This window comes from Micropterus salmoides, unplaced genomic scaffold (genome assembly GCF_014851395.1).
Source record: "Micropterus salmoides isolate LMB-PRFRI ecotype aquatic unplaced genomic scaffold, ASM1485139v1 Ms_hic_scaffold_4, whole genome shotgun sequence".
NCBI classification, from domain to species: domain Eukaryota; kingdom Metazoa; phylum Chordata; class Actinopteri; order Centrarchiformes; family Centrarchidae; genus Micropterus; species Micropterus salmoides.
This window is the reverse complement of record NW_024043372.1, coordinates 16086898-16101697: the sequence shown is the minus strand read 5'-3', so window position 1 is coordinate 16101697 and position 14800 is coordinate 16086898. Positions and strand designations below refer to the sequence as shown.

Here is a 14800-nt window from a genome sequence, read left to right as displayed (position 1 = left end):
ATTTTATGATGAATATGGACCATCTAAATAAATAGTAAAGTAGCAAACATAAGTACCACCTTGTGTATATACTCATGCACTAAAGAACCAGCCTTATATCTCACATGACCTTTTATTAGTTTTTGTTCGCAGGTTAGTGTTAATTCAGAGCTCTTGTCGTGGAGCATGAGGTAAGACTGAGCAAATGTTCAGGAAGACGTTTCACATCACTGAGGCCACAGCAGGGGGTCAAGCCAAACTTGGTGCCCCTGGAGTTGCCTGGAGGACCTTTAGAAGTCAGGGCCATCTTTCTTCAGGTTCTTGTAGTCTGTGTTGACCGCCAAAAACTGTGGAAGGCAGGAGGAATACATTTAAATCTGTTTTGCTTAAATTAAATTCATCAGTGCTGTCTTTAGGAGAACGTGGGGAGGAAAACAGTCGCAGGGGTGAACATTTTCTTTTTCCACTAGTGCAAATATAGACACAAACATGCACGCACTCACCCAAACACACCAATCTACCATGATATGATTCACATTACTTTCTTACTCAAACCATTCAGTGGCCTCTCGTGCCATATGGATGGGTGAATTGTAGGGCTGGACCCGAATATTCAAGGTTTTTTCCCTGCACGCCTGACATCCCTCTCACTGCAGTGAATGTAAAGCTCCAGTTCACATCAAAGGGAAAAGAAAATGCCGAAGCTGTGTGGGAGCACTTTAAATTGAGTGATGACAATGGCAGTGTGGCAGTTATGTGGTTTATAAATTTTACAATTGCATTACTGATCAACACAAACAAATGGCCTACATTTTATTAATTATTCAGTAAACTGTAGGCTACAACAAACTAACAAACATGTTAAAATAAAATAAGAACATTTAGTAGGCTATCCTAAAAGTTAAAATTGAAATTTGCAGAATTGTTACGCCACTGGAAATAGCGCTCATCCTGTCTACTCTCCCTGGACCCCAGCCGATAGACAATGCCATTGTCCATTGGCGATGGCTGACAGACATCACGACGTTGATGTGCTTGTAAAACCCTCGCGCCCCCAGCAAAAAAAAATCTAAAATTTTCACGTCCTGTGAAAGCAGCTTTTAATGACCACAGTATTCTTTGCACCTGCCTCGGAATTCTCTTCTCCCCATGCTTTGACACACACACACACACACACACACACACACACACACACACACACACACACACACACACACACACACACACACACACACACACACACACACACACACACACACACCTCTCAAATGTAGGTGTGTGTGTGTCTTGCCCTGCCTCTCTGAAGTTTGTGCGAGAACGCATGTATGCACATAAGACGACTGCTGCCCCGCACCGATGACATAGCAGACATCGTGCGATGGAAATTTTGTAGACATCGCCCAACCCTATTTACTGATGTCTTTCTGTAAGATCTAATTGCAGATGTCACTTTAGTCACTGTTCTGATTGAAACACTCGCCAGTTGAGCAGTCTGTGACTGAATCTCCTGCCATCCGTGCCCCCAACAATGAACCCTCCTTCAAAGTCACCTAGATGTTTTTGTCTTGCAATTTTGATACAAAAGTATAATCTGGACCTGCTCAGCATTTGTATGTATGTCACATGATGATGATGATGATGATTGGATGTTAATTGCTTAATTGTACCCATACAGTGAAGTGTGGAACCATTATTTATTCAGGTTTGTCCTTTAATTTGTTACCCGCCTGTCGTCATCATCATGGATGATATGTTGTGTGACTGCATGGACGTGTTCCGCATTCATCACATCCCTTCAACCACGATAAACACATATTTTTGCACTGGCAGTGATTATTTTTCTCCCTGAATATTTTTCTTGATTGGTCTGCCATTAAAACCCTTGTGCCCCCCCCCAGCCTTCTCCCTCCCCTCTTTCCCCCCCCCCCCCCCCCCCCCCCCCCTCATTACGATCATTGTTTGGACTTCAACGGAATTTCGATGCGAGACCTTTGCCTTGTTATCGAGAATTAAACATGCCGTGTCCTGACCTTTTTGTCTGAAGCGACTTTCATTCCACTGGCAAGCAGTGCAGCCTTGAAACCCTCAGAAAATGATCTTTTCTCTGAAAAACACATCATCCAGATCTCCTCTTCTGGGACCTGTCAGTTGGTTGTTTTTCTGCTCTATTTTGGATCAGTGTTAATATTTTCATTAGTTTGTCTGTGGCTCTGGCCCTGTTCAAGAGGGTAAGGCAAATTAATACAGACCACTAAAAGCTTCCGTTTCCATCTGCCTTAATTTGTTTTTGAAAGACACTTTATTTTCCCTTTTATTTGAACAGATGTGAAGAAAGCCAGGAAGCAGCCATATTGATCTGACATTTTTCCAGAATTGGATGGTCCAAATCTATTTTGGTAAGTTTTTAAGTGATGATGGTGAAATGAGATTTTCAGTGACTCAATGAAACAATTCTATTCTTATCTAGATTAGTTTTCTGGAAGACATGTTTGGTGTGAGCGTGCATATGGCCGCAGAGTCTGTGACAGGAGAGTAATTACCTTGTACTGGTAGGTTGGGTCGAGCTTGTTCCAGGGCTCTGGGTTGTTCTTCTTGTCCCAGAAGCTGCAAATGTGGAAAGATTCAGGGCATGAAGAACGAAGAGAAAATTCAGAACATGAGTATGAGAATGGCATGCATGATGATAGAGGCATATATGATGTAGGCTAAAAGCAATATAAACTGCAGATGCAGAGAAAACGACTTGGAAGAGAAACAGGCCGAGATCTAAACAAATAGGAGGAAAAAGACAAAGGAACAGAAGGACAGCGACAAAGGGAGATAAATACATAGATGCTGGATGGAGACATGAGTGGGGGGGTGATTATGAGATGAGGTGAACTCAGCCCAGTGACTTGGCAGTGCTCCTCTGTTCATTAACCAAAGTCTGGATTTCACAGCACTCCACTGCGACTGTCCATCCCTCCTCTTCCCCCCTCTGGCAGCACGTCATGCCACCAAAGCACAAACAAAAAGACAGAGAGACTGATGGCAGAGCGGGCATGTCTCCCCCCGTCTCTCCATTACCACAAACACTAGATAGTCTCTGAGAGAGAGGCAGCCACTGACCACAGCACTTATCACCAGCTGGTGATGAGGTCAGGCTTTATGGCTGACCTCCAGAACAAGTGGTTCTGTGTGGTCCAAAATAGGACATGAACCGTGCACATTTTACAGTATGTGTTCAGAGACTGAATTTAGTGTGGTTGGTGCAACTGAGAGACGAAAATCTAACACAGCCAGCCATATTTTTTATTATCTTTAATTCAACAACTGTAGCTATCAAAAAATCTTTGTTTTGATTCTAGTATTAAAGTCATTGAACTCGTAATATGTGCTTATTTAATCCAAATATTTTTCAAATCCCTTATCAAAGGCTTCACTTTCATCTTTTGTAATAAGGCCCAACTATGGGCTAATATTTGTGTCAGTAAAAACCGAATTTGATTAATTTAGATCTGAATTTAAATTCCTCAATTTGAATAATCTCATTAAAAACTGAATCTGAATAGCATAATTTGAAATTGAATTTATTAGTTTGAAGCTGTATTCCAATAAACTTGAAACTGAATGTAGTAACATGAACTTGAATTTAGTCATACAATCATTACATCCAATCTATAAATCAATTGGCTGAAATTTTCTGCAGATGTTAACTCACCACAGAGATATTGGCCAATAAGTAAGAAACTTGCAGTACAAAAATGCTGAGGATGTGTTTGAGGTAACTAAGCTGGAAACTGTAATGCTCCCATACAGTAGATCTAAATGTTTTTGAAGGATCCCCCAGCTCTGGGGTCTCATTTATAAAACTGTGCGTAGAAACCTTACTAAAAGTATACATATACCCAAAAGACAAAAATGGCGTACACCAAAAATATTCAAACTTATAAAATTGTGTGTACGTACACTTCTAAGTAATGTGATGTAAACACAATTAGCTTGAAATGTGGCGCATGAGGGGAGGGAGGAAGCTCCATGTACAATCTTTCAAACGCCCATAGTTGCCTATAAATGGTCAGTGAAACGCCCCGCTTTAATATTAATATGTACTGACTGTAGGAAGAAAAGGAGGAAAATAATGACAGAAAAGCTAGAAAATTAAATTTAAGTCAGTGTGACAGTGATGTTCCTTTTGGTGGGTAAAAAAACACTTTGGCACAATGCTTATGCAACAGAGGAAAGGGGACACAGGAGCTCCACTCCCTTATAATCTCTCCTGATTAGTGACGTCACTGGCGTACACACACACACACACACACACACACACACACACACACACACACACACACACACACACACACACACACACACACACACACACACACACACACACACACACACACACCGGGATGACCCAGGTACCAATTTGGATTCCCCCATTTTGAAAGGAGATTATATTATATACCAAATGCATTCCGCTTGTGTTTAAACATTTATTTAGGCTAAACATTCAGTCGATGAATTAAAAGAAATATGGCTTGTTGTTGGCTAAATGACTTAAGCTTAATGATTTGCTTAATAAAATAGTGTTATTTTCCATAGAGTTTTCAACCCGCTCTACCTCCTGAGCCACAGCCGCCCTATAGGCCTATTCATTTCAAACAGTTTCACCAACCAATCAACAGTTTCAGGCAGTTGGGGCGGCAGTAGCTCAGTCCGTAAGGATTACGCTGAGAACTGCTGGTTCGAATCCAGTTCGGACCAGAGTTGCGGAGTGTGGACTGGTAGCTGGAGAGGTGCCAGTTCGGCTCCTGGACACTGCCGAAGGAGGCCTTGAACAAGCCCCTGAACCCCCTCACTCTGACATCTCTCTGTGTGTTGCTATGGGTCCTTTTTGTGCATGTGTGTGTCTTTTGGACCTGTGTGTAAAATTATAACATAATAATAACAGAGTGGAAAAAAACATTGAGTTTCCCCTCTGGGATTAATAAAGTATATCTTAATCTTATTACACCCCCATATTGCCAACCTGGACCAAGATCCAAAAGGGGACCACCTATCGGAACCCAACTCTGTTGGCAGCGTTAAATCGAATGAAATGCAGCTTAATTTATGCAAGGTTTGGATTCAGCTGACTGGATTGGAACATTCTGTGAAATCTCACAATATCAAAAGCAAGGTGGAAGATTACATGATTAAGACTACAATGGCTCTAAGTGTAGAAAGATGACAGTCTTACATGACATGAGGTCCTCTCGCCAGACGAATCAGATAGAGGGTGGCCCCTGTGATGCCCACACTCAGGAAGAAAAATTGCGGGATTAACTGAGGAGAGGAGGAATGCATTAGTTCGAGACCAGAGACACATGAAGGTAAACAAACAATCAAGTGGTCGGCTGTGATATGTACCATTAACATACACCTGTGTGAAATAAACACATCAAACACACATACACAGATAGTTGTTGTTCTAGTTTTTTTTTCCCTCTCCCTGCCCTCCTCCATATGCATGAGGCCCAGGCCATGTGTGAGGCAGCTCACTGTCAGCCTGGGTTGAATGGGCAAGGACACAGTGGAAGAGAGAGCTGCCGCATCTCTGGGTGTGCCAGCCTCTGCTCCACAGCACTATACCTGTCAGACTGAGCGACAGCATCTCGCTCGCTCGCTCTCTCTCTCGCTCTCTGAGACACACACAAACTGAGAGCGAGACACACGTAAACACATGCATTTACTTACACACACACACATGCTCGTAAATGAGCCAACACACACAGGCATGAATGTGTGCACACTTGCACTTGACATTGGTGGTGATGATGACAGGAATTAAAAAAGAAAAGCACATTAGGGGGACAGGGGGATAATGTAATATGTCATCTTAAACACCCAAAGCTTAGCTGCGTCAATCCTCTCACCACGTAGCATCTATTCATCAACACTACACTACCATGCATTTCCTGTCTACTTTGCGATATTATACTCCCTGTATGAGAGAGAGAGTCACACCACTGGCTAACAGCTGTTCTCAGCCCACACAGATCTAGTTAAGCTGTAGGGAGATGACAGTTTGATCAGGTTGAACTAAAGGATGTCTCTACTCGGCTGTATCTAGACATCTGTCTTCTGTCTGATTGCGTTGCCACTTGCCTTGTTGATTAGGAGATGTCTGGTGATAAAACTTTGATATTCACTACCTTTTTAAAGCTGCTGTTGAGAGATGACTCAAACAAACCACTTGGCACACAAGTATTTAACACCTCCCACTTCAAACTTTCTTACTCAAGTGATCAGATGCTGAAGGTACTTGACAGCAGTATTGTACAGATTCACAGCAGGGCTGAAACTATCAGTTGTTGTCATTGCCGACTATCGGCGAATTATTTACTCAATTCATCGTTTAATAGACAGGTTTCTTGTATACAAACACTACTGGATGCGTGCGCAGCCACTGAGCAAAAGCGCTTCTGTAGTCGGTCAGAAGACTGTAGTCAACCGCTGTATCAGTGTAGATTACGCATTGTTTCTAAATTCTTGTTGACTTAATAATAAACTCCCATTCCAGAGCTGGATCTGCTTGTTTGTTTCATTTCGCATATTACTATAACATGCACGACCGTGCTGCAGGTCAGCGACACCGGAACTAAGGTTAATGTTGTTCAAGACAGCTGCTAGCCGAAAAGCCAAAGGAAGAATGGGGAACTATGGAGAGGTGTTCTTTCCACAGCTGTAAGTACTGCCATTGTCACACAGAGATACAAAGAATATTGTCTTCCATTGTAAACTTTGTGCAACCAGCAAAAAGCTTTCAACCGCGAACAGTTTTGTTTTGCAATTTGAATTATTATTAATAATATCGTCGTCGTCGTGTCATTACAAAGATGCCGTTTAAGGGGGGAGATGGCAATCTTCTTATTAAGAACACTTGTGGTTGTTCATTACTAATGGTAATGCACTACAGGAAGTGCTGGCGGCAGTATCACTTCCACTGTCTGCCTTGACTGTAAGGCTACTCACGAAGAAGAAGCATTCATGCAAGAAGCAGATAGCAACGGAGAAAGAGGCTAGCAGCAAAAGGTTTTTGTTTGTTTTTACAAGTTTTGTACGCTATTTCAAATACTAAATACACTTTTGAGAGGTTTTGTGGCGCGAAATCCGCTGTGAAGAACCTGAATATTGAGAAGCTCTACAAATGCCCGTGAGGTTAGCGCTGCTAGCCAGGTTGGCCTGTCACGCCCACAGAGCCCTCTGGGTGGGGTTTTACAATCGCATGTCTGCTCGACCATCTGTCAGCCATTGCCGAGAGACGATCTTTACAATCTGAATAATGGTTTAACATTTTAAAATAAATCAAGAAACATCTGGCTGGTTATAGTACTTTACTTTTAATGTGCTTTTATTTTATATAGTTCCAAATCAGAAATCTTTGTTAAAAGTTAAAGAGGTGGTATTATGCTCATTTTCAGGTTCAAAATCTTATTTAGGGGTTGTACCAGGTTTACATGGTTTAATTTTCAAAAAACACACCACCCGCGGGTTGGAACAGGCATCCCCCACAGCCACTTGCGAAGCTCCTCAACTCCGAAAATATTCAAAAACATTTTTGTTCCGCCATCACTTCTTATAAAACTGTCAATATTCAATATCTACACCGCTGATTTCTTACCTCCAAAACTTCTCAGAAGTGGATTTAGTGATGAAATTGCATACAAAAACTGTAAAATATAAAGTTTTCTGTTTCTGGCCTCTGACTGGCGCACGCAATGATGATGCAGTGAATAGTGAATATTCTCTCTGACCAATCAACAGTCTGTCGTGTTTTCACGACAGACGGCTGGCCTTTGGACTTTTTCACTTGTTACATGCACAAAAAAGATATATAACTCAATAAAGGAGAGGGGAAAAGCCACAAAGCATAATACCACCTCTTTAAACGTTTTAAAGTTAAAACTTACTTGGCAGTAAATCAGATTGTGAGCTTATTGTTTTGGGTGAAAAAGCCTGGCTGTTATCTGGAGCAGCCTATCCATAGTTCTTTGCATTCTTGGTTTTGAGGTCTCATGGATGATGCTGGCTAAGAGAATGCTCTTTTAGTTGTGTTGGCAAACACGTTAAGTGCAATAATAAATCAGTGAATTATAGGAGTATCCTATGCAAGGTTATTGCTAGTTTTGAATTAGTTTTTAACATGGGTTTGATAGTTTAGTTTTTATTTTTGGGAAAATGCTTAGTTTTAGTTTTCATTAGTTTCAGTGTTTGTTTTAGTCTTTGTCGCTGCAGGATGTCAAGCTCAATTCAGTTTAGTTCAGTCCAGTTTAGTTTTTTCACAAAACTGGAAGATATTGTAAGCCCCCCTTGGAGCTACAAACAGGTCCCTAGCACCCTGAAGGCATGTATGACAGGAAAGCAGTTAGCTACTTAGGCTGTGTGTTGGATATCAGTAATTCACTTGAAAGATAATTATTTATTCGATTAGTTGAGTAGTCACGATTATTTTTGTCACCCCCTTATCCTAATTAAACCATGTAAATAATTAAATAACTGATTAGTCGACAACGAAAATAATCCTTAGTTGTAGTCGTTTTTTCATGTCAGAAAACATCCATTTCCCAGAAGAAGAAAGATGAGATCTTCAAATTACTTGTTTGCTTGGAATTTCAATTTATGCAATTTTTACATCACAATTTCTCAGAGGCCAAAGTGATGTCGTCAAAGTCCTATTTATTTATATTTTCTTTCAATCAAAAGTCTAAAACCCCCAGATATTGCATTTGCAGTTATATATGAAAGACAAAAGCCTCAATGCCTTACAATTTACATGGTGAAACCACTGATTGTTTGTTGTTGAATGACTTCAGCGATTCATGGGTTTTATGTTTGCTGAATTGTTCAAGTTCACTATGAACTCCTCAACTTCTTCCAAGTTAACCTCGGAAAAAAGTTCATAGTGCACTCCAAGTTTTCACTGCACGTGTGTGCGTGCGTGCGCACAGTGAACACACACACACACACACACACACACACACACACACACACACAGTGAACACTGCACAGATACTTTGACTGCAGACACTCTGCTTCGATCACTGAAGTAAACAAACACCCATGCACACACAAAAACACGGAAGCAGGTCAGCTTTGATCACTGACACACACAGACGCACACACTCTCTAATAATCAAGACAAGCCTGTGTGTTGGGAGCTGTCCACTCCCCAGTGCTAATATCTTCATATCGTGCCACACAAGTGAGTGTTTCACCTTTTATCATTCAGCCTGACCGATATAGGAAGTGTTTTATACTCGCTGGGGTTCGATACTGTTGCTGCCCTTATTACTTTTCTGGTGCACTGCCAAGCCAGCCCTGTCAATCCATGAATTTGGGTCACCCTCAGCATAGCTCTGAGGCAACAGAAAAAAACAAAAAAAACAAGCACCGACTGATTCTGTGTCTTTTTTTTTTCGTCTCTTTCTTCATTTTTATTACGATAGCAATAAAACAAATTAACATGCCAATCATATAAAGTAATTATGTGCCCCCAAAGTTTTAGTTTTTAACAATTCAGATGATCAAATCAGTAATTAGAATTGTTTTTAAGTTATGTAGCAGAATAATCTAAACTCAAATGTCCACTTTTATCCACTTTTTTTATCTCATAGTCTTGGTTTGATATTATATTAATGCCAGTATTTATTGTGGCAGATATTTTACGTTAATAATGTAGTAGTGCTGCAACTAACGCTTATTTTCATCATTGAAGTCTTCTCATCTTTTTCTCAATTAATTAATTAATTGTTTTGTCTACAAAATGCTCATCACAAGTTCCCAGAGCCCAAGGTGACATTTTATAATCGCTTGTTTTGTCTGACCAACAGCCCAAAACACAAAGGTATTACATTTTGTATCACATTAGACCAAGAAAAAGCATTATATCCTCACATTTTAGAAGCAAATGTTTTCTTCTGTTTTTGCTTTGGAAAAACAACTCAAATGGGTCGTATTTATATAATTTGAATTGAGGAGTTTGACATAAGGTTGAAATAGTCATTGAAATATTCACAAAGCTCAATAGAAATGGGAATATGATGCAACCTACCCCCGGATGTTTCTTCGCATGTTGAAACATGGTCTTAATCATCTTTATTATTCTTCTTAAAGAAGAAGCAAATAAATCCCCCAAATAAAAATAAAACCATACAAAAAGAAAAGCTGACAGCTAAAGTCTGACGAATGTATCCTTATGAATGAATGTCTCTGTGCAGATTTATAGAAAGAGTTGTTTGTTAGCTGAAGTATAGTATGTTGGCTAGAGCAGTGAAACTGTTGCCAATCTCTCCCCTCCACTCTGTCGCCCGCCCTCCCTCCCATTGGAGGGTCAGGGGGGAGAGGGAGAGACAGTCCTAATCCTCATAATCACATCTGTTGAGGACACTGTATGTTTCCACTGAGGCTCATTCGGTACTCAGTGTCCTAAATTGTTTTGTTACACAACCACAAAACTGCAGGTTTCCACACAGATAGAGACTGACATTTTCCAAACATTTCCTCATTTAGATGCGGCAGTAGTGCTAGCAATAGTGCTAGTCCTGTAATGGCTTCATGTTTAGACCTCACACCCAGAGTGCAGCCATTGTGTTGGATAGTTTCAGGTTATATTGTCGTTTCTAAAATGATAAGCCACTGTTTTTATGGATAGCCATCACTCTAAAACTTATTAAAAGGGGAAAATTTGGCAGAGCAAAGAAGTAATGGCAGCGTCCAACAGGGGAGAAGTAATGGCAGTGTCCAGCATGTCCCTTGGGTCGAGACCTTTGTACCAGGCATGATAATGGCAATTGATTAGTCAGTGATGCAGCGCCTGCAGACCTTTCAGGTTTCTTAACAGTACTTTGCAACCTAATGTAATTAACACCAAAATACTAGACTGTGCAAAATGCATGGGTCATTACTATTCCGTACTTAAGGTACCTATTGTGTTCTTATCGTTTATCATGTTTAAGTGGAAGAGCCGCAGTGGTTGCATTTTTAGCAATGCTGAGGTCGTGGCTCAAAGGGTGGCACTGTAATTCTGTCAGTCGCTTTGATCTAAACTGAAACGTCTCAACAGCTACTGGACCAATTGCCATGAAATTTTGTACATTGACATGCCCAGAGGATGAATCCCACTGAATTTTCCCTTGCCCCACCATGAGGTGGACATTTTTTAGTTTTTAGTGAAATGTCTTGAAAGCTATTGGCTGAATTGTTATCACATTTTGCATGGACATCAGTGGTTTACAAACGCTACACTAATGACTTTGAAATTCTATTTTGAGTAAAATGAATAAGGATTGGCATGCATTTTGGTTTAAACATTTTTGTAACCCACAGGATGAATTGGAATACCTTTTTATCAGATCCCCTGAATTTCAAGTGCATTCCTCTCAGCCTCAGCATGTTAGCAATGTAATTGTGACCATGTTAGCATGCCTTACATTAGCATTTTGCTCAGAGCATTGCTGTGCCTAAGTATAGCCTCACAGAGCTGCTGGCATGGCCATAGATGCTTACTCTTGATAAACCACAATTTTTACTTGAAGTCATCACAGAGTCCTTTTAAGACATGACATTGACAACTCTGCTGTGAATAAAACAAATGTTGCCTATAAAGTAATAAAAAAAAATACAACCAGACGCTTTAGTAGCTTCTAAACCTCATTTAACTGGTCAAATACTCAACACCCTGTTATCTTCACTTAGCAGCCTGTGGAATTAAGATAATGATCAATATCAAAGGGGCTGTATGTAGTTTTTCAATGAAATTACTAGGGCTGGACCCGAATATTTGAATATTCGATCGTTGTTTTTTTCACGCGCCTGACCTCTGCTCAGAGCAGTGAACGTAACACTCCAGTTTACATCAAAGGGAAAAATGAAGCCCTCAGCTGCGTGGGAGCACTTTAAACTTAATGATGACAACGGCAGTGTGGCAGCTATAGTGTTTATTCATTTTACAATTGCTTAATTTCATTATCCTACAGATCAAAAAATGTAAAATAGCCTACATTATAAAATGAATCAGTAGCCTAAACTGTAGGCAACAGCAAACTAACATAATGAACACATTTAAATCATAATCTTAGGCCAATTAAAGAACATGTAGTAGGCTATAATAAAAGTTAAAAGTGATGACTCCTAATAATGTGTGGTTTTGGTCACGCTACCGGAAATAGCATCATCCTGTCTGCTCTCCTTGGGCGCCCATCCCTCTAATAGATTCCCGTATGCTGCTCAGTTTGGAGTCTCAGGTAGGTATGTTCCAACCTGCTCTGCACAGCAGCCACCAACCTGGTTAGGCACACACCTAATCTTCCACTTTTCCCATGCTCCATCTCTTGGCATGTTTTTCCCCCGTATGATTCTCCCTCACTCATGTCATTGACAGAACCTCATTTATCCTTCTTTTGCTGTTCTGCTTATATCTATCAAATGTGTAGCTGTAGCTCCTGACAGCCAGCTTATCAACAGACATTTGGCATAACGCGACCGCTGCATCCCCTGTTTACTAGCCTAACTAACGTTACAGTGATGTCAGGCAGGACAGCCAACTAACGCTACATTAGCTCGGACCTGCCGCTGTTTGCATCGTAACGTTCAATATAGATTTATTCTCAGGTGCGGTCGAGTCCGAGACGAGTCAATGACCACCAAAAAGTGGTCTTAAGACCATTCCCAGGACCGGTCTCGAGTACTACAACACTAGTTAGCACGTCGGCTAAATGCAGTAAATGTAACGTTATCATGTTAACGAGCATGGATTAGTTCAACTTCAAGCAGCTGATAAAAATATTTCTGTAACATTACATTGGGAGTTTACCTGCGTTTCCACTATGTTGTGTGAAGATGTCTCCCTGTCTGTCTACTAGCTGCTCTCACGCTGCCTTTTTTTTCCTGGAGTATTGAGCCAATATGCCGGTGTCTCGCTGCACTGTGTAACAGGTACATAGCTGGTGTTGATCTGCCTCTGAGCAGGGAACGTTGAAGTAACAGAGCCTGAACATGTCTGAACAAAAGACACAGCTGACATGCCCGTGTTTCTACGTTTATTGCAGGATTTCTGTATGAATGCAGTTGTGTTTCGGATTACGCTCGCCCATGAGTTCAAGTGAGCACGCTTACGAGCACATACCTGGTTGCAATCTTAAAGCTGCACCGCCAGTGGCAGGTGAAAACTCCATAATGCCCTTTTAATGATAATATTTGAAATAGGACTAATGATGATAAATTTAGCTGCGGGTGTCAACCAAGAACATTGGGCAGCAGGAAGCCCGCAACCACAGATCCAGACTCCAAAGCTGCAGAGCCTGAAATACCTGCTGATAATGAGAGGAGAGGGATGAAAAAACACAAAACTACGATAAAGGGAAGATTTTCAGTTGGTAACGTGCATTCATTGTATAACGCAGGGAATCCACTGACTTTGTCTACGGCATGTTACGGCTGCGCCACAGTTTTGATGCGTCCACCACAAAGTCCACTGGAAGCATGTCAGAAGCGTTTCAGCAGCGGAGCGTGCAGCCTGCCCCACCTTATTGACTTGTTATTAATTTGTCATTTTCGTTCTTCTACCTTCTTCACAGCTCTGTGACCCTGTTTCGTTCCATCAACTTCAGGCTGCATTTCCCACAGGGAGCATTTCAGAATCGGAGCGTTTTGCCTGCCTGACTTTGATTTTGTTGCTTTGGTAACCAGTGTTTGCATTTTGTGCTTCTACTATGATTAACTACGTAGTTTAATGTGTTCCTTTTTTGTCTGTTTTAACCGTGTTTATTGTTTTATGATCGGGAGTCTCCACACTGTTTTATTTTGAAAATTGACCGGATCCTCTCTGCCGTTCTGTGTCTGACTTCCTGCCTGACTTTAATGGCCGTGATTAGCTCTGGCAACCATGGCGCAGCCGTAACGCGCCGTAGACGGAGTCGGTGGATTTTAGGGGTAAGAATGCATGGAGAGGGAGAGGAGTAGAGAGGAGCTCATTGCATCATGGGAAGTCCCCCAGTAGTCTAGGCCTGTAACAGCATAACTAAGGAATGGTTCAGGGTTCACCTATGCCAGCCCTAACTAAGCTTTGTCAAAGAAGAAAGTCTTAAGCCTACTCTTAAATGTGGAGGTGGTGTCTGTCCTCTGAACCCAAACTGGGACCTGATAGCTGAAGGCTCTTACTACCATTCTGCTTTTCGAAGTAACCCTGCGTTCTTCGAGTGCAGTGTTCTAGTAGCATAATAAGGTACTATGAGCTCTTTAAGATATGATGGTGGCTGACCATTAGGGGCTTTGTATGTGAGCAGAAAGATTTTAAATTCTATTCTGGATTTTACAGGGAGCCAGTGCAGAGAAACTAATACGGAAGAAATATTATCTCATTTCCTGGTTCTTGTCAGCACAGGTGCCACAGCAGTCTGGATCAACTGAAGAGCCTGCATTATTTGGGATGTGCACCCATTTCCCCAGACTTTTGACTTCACTTTACTGTATGAAAGTTTTTCCAATATTTGGGAGTGATTTATGCTGTGCTGCCTGCGTCCTGCAGTCTTGTGAGTCACCGTAAGTTGTTTTACCTGACGTTTGTCAGTGTAAAGAATGCTATTTCTGTATACCACGTGACAAAAGTAATGGGTGCAATTTTTCACCCAGCAAGGAGAGAGAGATTGATGGAGGTTGATGGGGAAGGAAAGGTGTTCAACAAAAGAGGATGGGAGGAAAATGAGATGCATTAAGATGAAAGAGGAGAGCGAAAAAGTCAATACATGCTCCCCCTCCCTCATCAGTCTCCCCCATTGTTCCCCCTAACAGATCGCAGGCC

The 14800-nt window shown here is 41.3% G+C and overlaps 1 protein-coding gene and 1 long non-coding RNA gene across 2 annotated transcripts in view; one reads left to right on the top strand and one right to left on the bottom strand.

Moving 5' to 3' along the window:
• Positions 1-14800, top strand: part of LOC119885418 — an 82730-nt gene that overhangs the window by 14264 nt on the left and 53666 nt on the right. The window contains exon 2 of the long non-coding RNA XR_005441338.1: positions 2303-2375. This is a non-coding gene — a long non-coding RNA (uncharacterized LOC119885418). The remainder of the gene's footprint in view (positions 1-2302; positions 2376-14800) is intronic.
• On the bottom strand, positions 99-10282 carry LOC119885417 (cytochrome c oxidase subunit NDUFA4). Its single transcript, XM_038695443.1, has 4 exons — positions 10055-10282; positions 5201-5286; positions 2520-2583; positions 99-326 (listed from the first exon to the last, which is right to left on the bottom strand). The coding sequence occupies exons 1-4, from the start codon at positions 10094-10096 to the stop codon at positions 270-272; spliced, it is 249 nt and encodes an 82-aa protein (XP_038551371.1). The 5' UTR covers positions 10097-10282; the 3' UTR covers positions 99-269.

Bases quoted from the DNA above. Each gene is read 5' to 3' on its own strand.
- LOC119885417 (XM_038695443.1), bottom strand. From the start codon at position 10,096: ATGATTAAGACCATGTTTCAACATGCGAAGAAACATCCGGGG. The intron at 2,584-5,200 runs GTAAGACTGTCA...CCACATTTGCAG, and splicing joins GCGAGAGGACCTCATGTCAT to CTTCTGGGACAAGAAGAACA. The intron at 327-2,519 runs GTAATTACTCTC...TGCCTTCCACAG, and splicing joins ACCCAACCTACCAGTACAAG to TTTTTGGCGGTCAACACAGA.